The sequence below is a fragment of the Engraulis encrasicolus genome, chromosome 24, assembly GCF_034702125.1.
Source record: "Engraulis encrasicolus isolate BLACKSEA-1 chromosome 24, IST_EnEncr_1.0, whole genome shotgun sequence".
NCBI lineage: Eukaryota > Metazoa > Chordata > Actinopteri > Clupeiformes > Engraulidae > Engraulis > Engraulis encrasicolus.
In genome coordinates this window covers 7,112,799-7,123,377 of record NC_085880.1, presented here as the reverse complement: position 1 = coordinate 7,123,377, position 10,579 = coordinate 7,112,799, and the positions used below count along the sequence as shown (strand labels likewise).

Genomic DNA, 10,579 nt, shown 5'->3' with positions numbered 1-10,579 from the left:
TGAAACTGTGTACAATGTGTGTGTGTGTGTGTGTGTGTGTGTGTGTGTGTGTGTGTGTGTGTGTGTGTGTGTGTGTGTGTGTGTGTGTGTGTGTGTGTGTGTGTGTGTGTGTGTGAGAGAGAGAGAGAGATAGATAGAGAGAGATAGATAGAGAGACAGAGAGAGAGAAAGAGAGAGAGCAAGAGAGAGAGAGAGAGAGAGAGAGAGAGAGAGAGAGAGAGAGAGAGAGAGAGAGAGAGACAGTTTGTTGAGATAAGTCATTGCAATACCTATAATGACTTGGGCCTCTTTTAAAAATGTATAGGCCTACATTAATATCCCTTCTGTGTTTTGTCAGCCAAATGTATGCTGGTGTTTGTGTTTTTCTCTTGAACCCACTTGTCAGCAATTGCACTTCCTTAATAATGATATTGGCCATTGAAATAGTACTGTTAGCTCCCAAGACAAGTATAGTAGGAAAACACCCTCGATAATCCTTTCACAGATGTGTTCACAGTTAGTAGTACTGTACATTTGGGTAAACTCCTCCTTACTAGCAATTACTTTTGTGAAAAAGGGGAGTTCTTCTTTTGTTATAGTATAATGACCAGTAGTGTTCTGTATCTCACTATACTGTATTGCTACAAATACTGGAGGAGAGAGAGATCAACTCTGGCTCGGCGTACTGCTGAGGTTGGGAGGTGAAGCTGAGCTCCAGAGGATTCTGGCCCATATCTAAGTCTGCTGCTACAAGAGTTATTTTTCTCAGAATGTGCTGAACTGTTGTCTAAAGGTATATTTTACATCAATGTCAATACTCAGTAGGGTGCTTATTCAAAGTAAAGCACATTCCCTCTTTATTACATTCCAATTTTCTCCCACTCATCTCTCTCTTACCCATCTCTGTACCTTGCAATGTTTGTACCCTGAAGCTACTGCCTATGCAAAGTAGACAGACGTACACATAAATTTAGACGACAAGAAACGGATGTCAAGAATAGATGATATGGAACAGATGTCCAATGCCTTGCTCAAGTCAAACCATTTATTATCAAGTACAAGTATAACAAACAACAGCAGAAAAACAGATAAGATAATAGAAAAAAATGTCATATATTCCTCGAGAAGAAATTAGTTGCCTAAAGTCAATTGTAAAACAGGAATTTATCCAACACCATATTCTTTTTCTTTTCTCTGAAGAGCTTTAGGTTGCAAAGTTTCCATTTCAATTCTGGTCTGTTCTCTTTCATGCAACAGCTGTTCTGTGGCAAAAGGCATTTAAGAGGTATGACAGCTGTAATAGACATGATTTCTAAAGTGCTTCAAGTTTCCCGTCCTCCTTGTGGTCCATCCACATGTCAATCAGCCTTCGCAAGTCTTGTGATTGGCTAAGGGACAAAGCCTGATAACCGAAAAATGAACAAGTTGAGAGGTTATGAAGGGATGGTGGAGGAGGGACTGTCTGAGGGAGATTGAACAGGATAAATCAAGACCCTTCCATTATCCACCACGTTTGAGCAAGATGAGTCAATCCCCTTGGGCTTGGGACAAACAGAGGGGTGGTTTTAAAAACAGTTTCACCCACTGACCAGCGCCCACCAGCTAGTCTCATTGCCAGTGGAATGAGCGTCCCACCAGCTTGTAGAAGCTGCGATTGTGGGGGCGGAAATACGCCCGAAGTTGTCTCAGCACAGTGCCATTGACAGGTGGATGCAGCCGACCCTTGGACTCATGCAGGCATCGTTCTTGCCCGTCACTACGGATACAATAAAACCCCTTAGTCTGGTTGAAGTAGAAGTTGGAGGAGTCGATGCGTGCTGGCAGATCGAGGAAGTGCTCCACACGCCTCAACTCGGGCAGCGGGTCCCTCACCAGCGCATCCCCATCCACCAAGTGGATCTGTTCTAGTGGAAAGTGTTGCAGCCAATTGCGCATGTGCAGGTGGTACAGGCTGCGCTGGATGGCCTTGTAGCGCGTGTTCAAAGACCCACCACGGATCAAGAGGTCCTCAATGGGCCGCACTGGCTTCCGGGCCTCCAGGCGATTGAAGTAAACCTGCGTGTAATCCGAAATGACCCTCTCGACCGGATCGCGGAGGATCAGCAGTAGCTTGATGGAGGCGTTCATGGCACGGATGCGCTCGGCCGCCAGCGGGGATGTGAAGTAACCTGGCGTCTTCTCCACGGTGATCTGGTAAGGGTAGGACCAGGGCATTTGACCGCGGTACCAGTCGAAGCCCCGTGCGTAGTTCTCATCCCAGTCGAAGAAGTGCACCTCGGTGGCCGCTGCCGCAACAGAAGGGTGGATGTCCAGCATCTCCAGCAGCGCCCGCGTGCCCCCTTTACGTACGCCAATGATGATGCTGTGGGGCATCCGCTGGCTGGTGCCTGGAGGGGGCACCATGGAGGGAGCCACAGTCCCGTTGGCCCAAACAGGGTCTGTTAGGTCCAAATCGGGTGTCACCGGGACAAATTCCTGAGGGGCGGCTAAGGTCTGGAACACCAGAAGGAACAGTGAGACGAGCAGGCCAGCCATGGAGAAATGAGCGCGGGAGGTGGTGGTGGTGATGGTGGTGGTGGTAGTGTATGTGGTGCAGGGGAAGGTGACAGATGACGACAGCAATAGTGGTGGTGGAGTATCCAGATCCAGGCAGATCGGTGGCCCAGAGAAGGGCTGACAAGGGCTGGGGGATGGGAGGAGGGTGACGGAGGGCTGGAGTATGGAGGGCTCGAGTGTTGCCAAGGGAAGTGTATCGGCTGATAAGCAAACTGGTCTTCACAGGAATCAGAGCTGGCAGTCAGGCAGGGAGCTCAGATGTGATGTCCCTGGCAGCCATTGGAGCCATGGAGAGGTAGATAGATGAGAAGGAGGAAGAGGATGGGGAGGAGGAGGAGGAGGAGAAGGAGGAGGAGGAGAAGGAAGAGGGGTAAGAAGACGACAGATGTCCATCAGCCCACAGGAAGCCTGTGAAGACAACAACAAATAAACACAGACAGTCAGTCAGTTAGGCAGAGCAGGTTGTTGCCCATAGTAATGAGTTGCATGGACACTGTATAATTTACATGGATACAGAGGCCTGCTTTGTTCTTTTTTTTTAACCAATTTGCATTCGACAAATATAAAATATGATAAATCAATTGCTACGTTTACATGAGACATTTAATTCAAAATTAACTCATTTTAATTCTGAAAAAAACTGATTTGATTGATTTGAAAACGTCATGTAAACACTTCACAATTCGGAATTAAATGAAAGATCAAAGTAAACTCGACAGAACTACTTAATTCTGAATTACTACTTCTGAATTAAAAATGTCTTGTAAACGTAGCTATTGACACACAATTTTTCATATTTGTACTACATGATTCCAGGAGGATCTGCTGGTTCAAAGGTCAAATAATTTATAGTAATTTACATCCAATTGGAAGACAAATATATGTATACTGTATATCTGTACAAAAACAGCAATTGATTGATTGATTGATTGATTGATTGATTGATTGATTGATTGATTGATTGATTGATTGGCCATGATTCCCTGGAGGAAAAGTTATTGTAACTTAGTGGGACCACTTCCTAGTTAAAGGAAGGTTGAATAAAATAATAGGCTATAAAATAAAGTGAATAATAAATCCTCATATATTTCTCGCCATGTTGGCCTATATTCACACACCACTTCAATCTCACGTAGTTGAAACTGGTCTTAAGGCTCATCAATGATTCTGCCTGTATTGACCCAGATGGTGTTGTGTACACTAAAACGGGGGCATTAACAGCTATGGATTGTAGTATATTTCCAGACTGAAGTCGTCCAGTTGGTCCAAAATCTTAAAAAACAGACTAAATCTACACTTAAGATCAATAGACTTAACATAGGACTGGAAGTTTTCTTTCGGAATGAAATCACTGTGAGTGACTGCCAATTATGTTTTTCATTACTTTGCTTTGGGAGCAATGCTCAGTGCTCCCCTTCCCGCTAAAAAGGACATAAAGTAAGTTACTTAGAAAAGGGAGAAAGAAGCTGGCAAGAGGGAAAAGGAGAGCATAAAAGACGGAGACATCGTAAGTGGATTTCTCAGAAACTGGTTCAAAACAATTTCAAGCAACTCCTCAGAAGACAACATCATTCCATTGTCCTCCATTTACGTCTCATCCTGTCCCAAAATTGGCATTTATCAACCACTTTTTCCAAGCACTTTCTCCACACACGACAGCCTGCTTATTTCAGTCAAAACATCTGAGGGCTGAAAAGATTTGATCTTCTGTGTGTGTGACTCTGTTTCTGTCCATCTCTCTCTGGTTGCCTTGGACTGATTAGAAACACACATCTTTCAACATCCCCCCAGTCAGTCTGCAACCAAGCCAGCGACATCCCCAAACACCCACACACCCACATACACACGCGGTCTGTAGCCTCAGCTTTAGTTCTCACAAAGGCATTAGTGGTTTTAGAAATGGCCTGGAAAAGGCAAAACAAAACAGTGGGGTTGTTAGCAGCAGAGTGCAAATAACTTTCAAAAACTAGACATAAAAAAGCCCTCTCTGACTGAGATGCCAGAGAAAGAAACGCAAAAAAAAAAGAAATCTGGGCTAGACTTGGGTTACATATGAGTGTTAGACTGTTTTAAATAATCAGTCGTACCTGCTGGCCATGTCTCATTAGCACTGGGGGGAAAAATACTGTTTTTATTTTACACAAGAATTGTAAATCACACATAAACAATCCGCAATATCAGAAGAGAATGGACCAGTCACAAAATTTTGAATTATGCAGCAAAGATGATGTTTAGGAAAGGGAGAAAAGTACTATTTAAAATGGATATTAATATATTATTTTAAAAGTTGTTTTTTTTTTGGTGTGGTTGAGTGTTGTGGAGATGGAGAACAACTTGCACAAGGTTGATGCTTTAACCCATTTTAGCCTGATGCAGCGTACATTGTATTGTTTGAGCGACATATACGCTCCATTCAGACTCTTGAGATTTGAGCATTTTTCATAAAAACGTGGGTATTATAGAGCTGAATGAACACATCCTAGGGTCCTAGCTTTTAAATGCAACTTATTTCAAGTTTTTCTTCAGAGGCTGAAATGCTTTAATAGGCAGAGCTAGGCACCTTTTCCGAAACTGGTATTCAGCAGACGTTTTTTTTTGCAGGTGTCTTTGGCTAAAGTGGGTTAATGCGCAGAAAGGCAAGGCAAGCTACAGGCAAAGTCCAATATCTACATGGTATTTAAAGAAAACCTGTCAAACATGTCTACTAAACACTGCCCATTCTTTTTTTCAAATAATCGTGGTGATGCTTTCATGTACTTTGAGAGTGTACTTTGAGAGAATTAGTAAACAACGGAGATTAAAAAAAAAAAAAACAATTTCTAAAATGTAGTAATATGAATGTGACTAAAATGTAAATATTGCGTCTTGGACTTGCAGGACAGATACTGTATCTCAAGTATTGCTTGTCTTTTTGCCACACTGCAGCTACTTATCTATCTGTCAGAAGACAGCTCTGATTTCTACACTGCTCCTGGCGAAGCCTTGGCAGTGCACTCCCATGCACAGTACCCAGTGCCAGCGCTATGACTGCTTGCTGTGCCCAAGTCTCTGTCTGAGTCCCTCTCCTGACATATGGTGTCAAAATCGTAACTGTTCTACACTGCTCCTAGCAGAACATTGACAGTGCACTGTGTCCAGTGCTCAGCGTCAGCAATATGGCTACTGGACTTGCCTGTGTCACTGTCAAGTCAAGTCAAGTTTATTGTCAATTTCTTTACATGCACTGGTCATACAAAGAATTTGAAATTGCGTTTCTTGCTCTCCCATGCAGACATAGACTAATCTAGGTAAGGACATAGACAGTATAGACATAGACAGTACTCATACATGGACATAAGACAGTATGGACGTAGACATTGCTCATACAGACATTTAAAGTGCAAGACTGGACAACAGAAGACTTGTAGAAAACATACATTAAGAGGAGGTATTTTGTTGTGCTTTTTCTAAAAGTCCTTTATAGCGTTCTGACATAGTAATAGTAGCATTTGAAGAAAATAAATAATTAAAAAAGGTTTATTAAATACACCAGCAGCAGTATGTGTGTGTGTGTGTGTGTTTGTATGTGTTTGTGTGCGTGTGCGTGTGCGTGTGTGTGTGTGTGTGTGTGTGTGTGTGTGTGTGTGTGTGTATTTAGTGCAGGTAGAAAGTGCGGTGTGCGTCTGTGTGTGTGTCTGTGTACCTGTGTATGTGTGTGTGTGTGTGTGTGTTGTATGAGCTGTGTGTCAGTGTGTGTATGTTTGGTTTAGTGGCAGAAAGTGCGGTGTGCTTGTATGTGTGTGTGTGTGTGTGTGTGTGTGTGTGTGTGTGTGTGTGTTACCTGTATGTGTGTGTGTGTGTGTGTGTGTGTATGTATGTGTGTGTGTGTGTGTGTGTGCATGTGTATGTTTTGAGTTAGTGCAGGTTGAAGGTTCAGTCACAGATGTAGTAGTGCAGGTGGAATGTTCAGTCGCAGATATGGTGGTGGGGATGAGGGAGGCAGGGGCGTAGCACCAAATTTGGGGCCCTAGGAACAACCTCTTCCATGGGCCCCCCTACACACACACCACCCTACCCAACCCTCCAACCCTCCACCCCACCCCCCCGTGCGAGCGCCTAACCCCTGATATTGTCATCCTTCTTGCCTTCCTCAGAATACCCCTCTATGCTTTCCTCTCCTTCACTTGAATCATTCTCATCTTCAATCATATGACATAATAGACATAATAAAAATATAAAATGTCTTAATCTTTCACATTACCAGTTATGAAAAGTAGGCTATCATATTCATAGGGATGACATTTAATCACTTCATCTCTATGGTGTGAGGGGGAGGAGAGAGACTGATAAATCTCTTTTCACAATGCTTCCAGCCTACTGTTTCGTGCACTATGGACACACGAGACATTGATATGTTGAACTGTACTTTCTTCAATGTGCATCGCTGAACAGAAACACAGGCGCTTGCGCGCACATTCGTTCACTTGCACTGCCCCGCACGCAAGTTTGCCCGTATCAGTGTTTGGGAGAGCAAGGAAAAGAGAATCAGCTGTGCCTAGGCTACTGGTAGTAGCTGACTTAAAAATGTCGCTTAAAACCTGCGGTAAAGCAGAGTAGCCTACATAGAACAAAAGTATCGCTGTTTGGATTTGATGTCGCACAACCTTTGAAAGTCAGGGCACCCCGAACCTAGTTAGGCTATAGCCTAGGCTATTTATTTCTTTGAAATCATTATTTATTAGGCTACTACATATACTTTCAGATTTAAATGGGCCAGTAACTATTTCACAGTAGCCTATCTTGTAATTTTCATGAGCACTCAATGCACCTGCTCAGCACGGAGGTAGGTAGGCTACTCTGCCTCTTTTCTTGCGCTATGCAAACAGGGTCATCTCTTGCGCTTTGCGCAGATTAGGATGGCGTCAGGTCAGCAACATTCAAAACGCAGACTGGTGCCCCGTGAAAATCTCGTCATTATTTGACCACACTTCAGCTATAACGGGCGTTGTCAGCTATTGTCAGAGACATGGCCAAGTAACCAGAGCTTTGAGACCCCCGCAAAATAAAAGCAGAATGAAGGTTCAAGACTGACAGCTGTTCGCACCGCCACCTTGACATTGGCAACTGATGAATATGTACGTCGACTAATATCGACAGAATCAATCTGCAAATTCGATGACCAGGGCGGGCAGCATTGCACCCGGTTGAGAAACCGCTTTTCTTCAAGACTAGGATATTAGCTAAAATAGGCTCACCTTCTCTCAAGTTCACACCATTTGCACCTGCTGCGACAGGGGGCATCTTCACGTTCGTGACATTTTCTGAAATTGAGTGGGATTCATTTTACAAATAGGCTTTGCTATCATTTGGATATTTGAACCAACATCGACCCCTGTTTGGTTCTTTTGGGACACTTGTTATGAATATAGGCCTATCAAAGACAAATATGGGTTCACAATGATAGCCAACAAAATGAGATTATTTTTTTCATTTGACATCGGCTATCACAGAAGGCCACACGGAATGGGAATGGGATAGTTAGGTAGGCCTATGTTACGGCTGTAATTTTGACATTTGGGCTCACCTTTCTTGCAAGAAATCAGCTGCAGTTGCTTTCCTTCATTTTGTTTCCCCTGTCTCTCTTGCCTTTCTATTCTTTTTGTGAAAGCCTGGTGTTTTAGAAGTCTTTCATTGCTAACCGGCTGCTGCGTTTAATGCCTAATAATGAGTGAGTGTTGATTCCGCATATTGTACAATCAAAAGTCCGCGAGAGGGCGGACTAAACCAATGCGTGATAATGGGGGTGTCTGATATAGAATATAGCCGATTTGCAGGCTAGTATATCCAATTCAACAGATGTATTTCCAGAGAACATTGGAATTACATAAATTACCAACATGTATTGACATTATTTTTAAAATAATGTTTAAAAAAATGAAAGAAGAAAAATATTTTCCATGGGAGGGCCCCCGGTGGGCCCCCCAAGTGGTCTGGGCCCTGAGAATGAGTCAGGGTTTTCCCCCCCTGTTCCACGCCGCTGGATGGGGGGAGCGTTGTCAGTGGCCTGGCTGGCTAGAGGTTGACAGTGAAGGGAGAGTGGGTTGAGTGTTCAGTATCTTGATTGCTTGATGCATCGTGCTGCTTGCAAGCCTGGTGGTACGGGAACGGAGGCGCCTGTACCTCTTTCCAGAGGGCAGGAGGCTGAACAGTTTGTGTGCAGGGTGGCTTGTGTCTTTGATGATCATCAGTGCTTTCCGGGTGAGGCGTGCGGTGTAAATGTCCTGCAGGGAGGGGAGTGGTACTCCAATGATCTTCTTCGCTGTGTTCACAACACGCTGGAGTGTCTTCCTGTTTTTCTCCGTGCAGCTTCCTCCCCACACTGTGATGCAGCTGGACACGACGCTCTCTATGGTTCCTCTGTAGAATGTTGTCATGATGGAGGGTGTAGCACTTGCCTTCTTTAGTTTGCGCAAGAAGTAGAGACGCTGATGGGCCTTCTTCGCCAGTGATGTAGTGTTGGTGGTCCAAGAGAGGTCGTCGCTGATGTGCACTCCAAGGAAACTTGGTGCTGCTCACTCTCTCTCCACAGCATCACCGTCGATGGTCAGTGGTGGCAGTTGTTTTTTTTTGGACCCTCTGAAAGTTGACGACAATCTCCCTGGTCTTGTTGACATTCCAGCAGGAGGTTGTTGTCTTTGCACCATCTGGCCAGCAGGTCTACTTCTTCTCTGTAGTGGGTCTCATCGCCCTTAGTGATGAGGCCCACCAGTGTTGTATCATCCGCAAACTTCACTAGATGGTTAGTGCTGTGGGTCGTTGTGCAGTCATGTGTCAGCAGCGTGAACAGCAGGGGGCTGAGAACACAACCTTGCGGAGCCCCCGTGCTGAGGGTCAGGGTGCTTGAGGTGTTATTCCCTACCCGTACTGCTTGTGGTCTCTGCATCAGGAAGTCCAGCAGCCAGTTGCAGAGGGAGGTGCTGAAACCTAGTTTGTCCAGTTTTCTGATGAGTTGTTTGTGGTATTATGGTATTGAATGCTGAATAGAAGTCAATGAACAGCATTCTCACATATGAGTCTTTATTGTCCAAGTGGGTGAGGGCCTGGATGGAGGGCAGAGCAGATTGCATCCTCCGTGGATCGCTTGGCTTCGGTATGCGAACTGGTAGGGGTCCAGGGTGGGGGGTAGGGTGGCTTTGATGTGTGACAGGACTAGCCGTTCGAAGCACTTCATGATTATGGGCGTCAGTGCTACAGGACGGTAGTCATTGAAGCATGATGGTGATGATTTCTTCGGCACGGGTATGATGGTAGCAGCTTTGAAAAGTGATGGGATGACTGCTTGCTCCAGAGAGATGTTAAAGATGTCTGTGAAGACATCCTTCAGCTCTTCTGCACAATCCTTCAACACTCGGCCAGGTATGTTGTCTGGGCCAGCTGCTTTGCGTGGGTTGATGGTGGCCCTGTGTCCCTCTTCACACTGGCAGAGGACAGGTACAGGGGTTGATCATGGGGGGGGGAGTTTTCTGTGGATGAGTGTCATTTGTGCTTCAAAACGGGCAAAGAAACTGTTCAGGTCGTTTAGCAGAGAGGTGTTGTTGTCACAAGCTTCGTGTGCAGGCTTATAGTCCGTGATGGCCTGTATGCCCTGCACAGGCTCTGTGCATCTCTGCTTTCTTTGAAGTGTTGTTGTTTATTTTGTCCAAGTATTCCTTTTTTGCTTTCCTGATGCCCTGGGACAGGTTTTTGTCCTTGCTGCTTTTTAGGCCAGCTACGTCTTCCTGCTCTGAAGGCTTTGTCTCTGGCCCTCAGCAGTCTGTGAACGTCTCCTGTGAACCATGGCTTCTGGTTGGCCCTGGTGGTGATGTGTTTTATTTCTGTAACATCATCAATGCATTTTGTGATGTAGGAGGTCACGGTGTCTGTGTACTCCTCAATGTCAATGTGGTTGCTGTGGGTGGCAGCTGTTTTGAAAATGTCCCAATCTGTGGTTTCAAAGCAGTCTTGTAGTCGTGACACGGCTCCCTCTGGCCATTTTCTCACCTCCTTCTGAACTGGTTTGGTGAGT

General features: G+C 45.0%; 1 protein-coding gene across 1 annotated transcript; it reads right to left on the bottom strand.

Annotated features, from left to right (window-relative positions):
- Positions 1-1,587: 1,587 nt before the first annotated feature.
- LOC134441275 (heparan sulfate glucosamine 3-O-sulfotransferase 1-like) lies at positions 1,588-2,514 on the bottom strand. Its single transcript, XM_063191510.1, has one exon. The coding sequence runs from the start codon at positions 2,512-2,514 to the stop codon at positions 1,588-1,590; it is 927 nt and encodes a 308-aa protein (XP_063047580.1).
- Between the last annotated feature and the right edge of the window lie 8,065 nt (positions 2,515-10,579).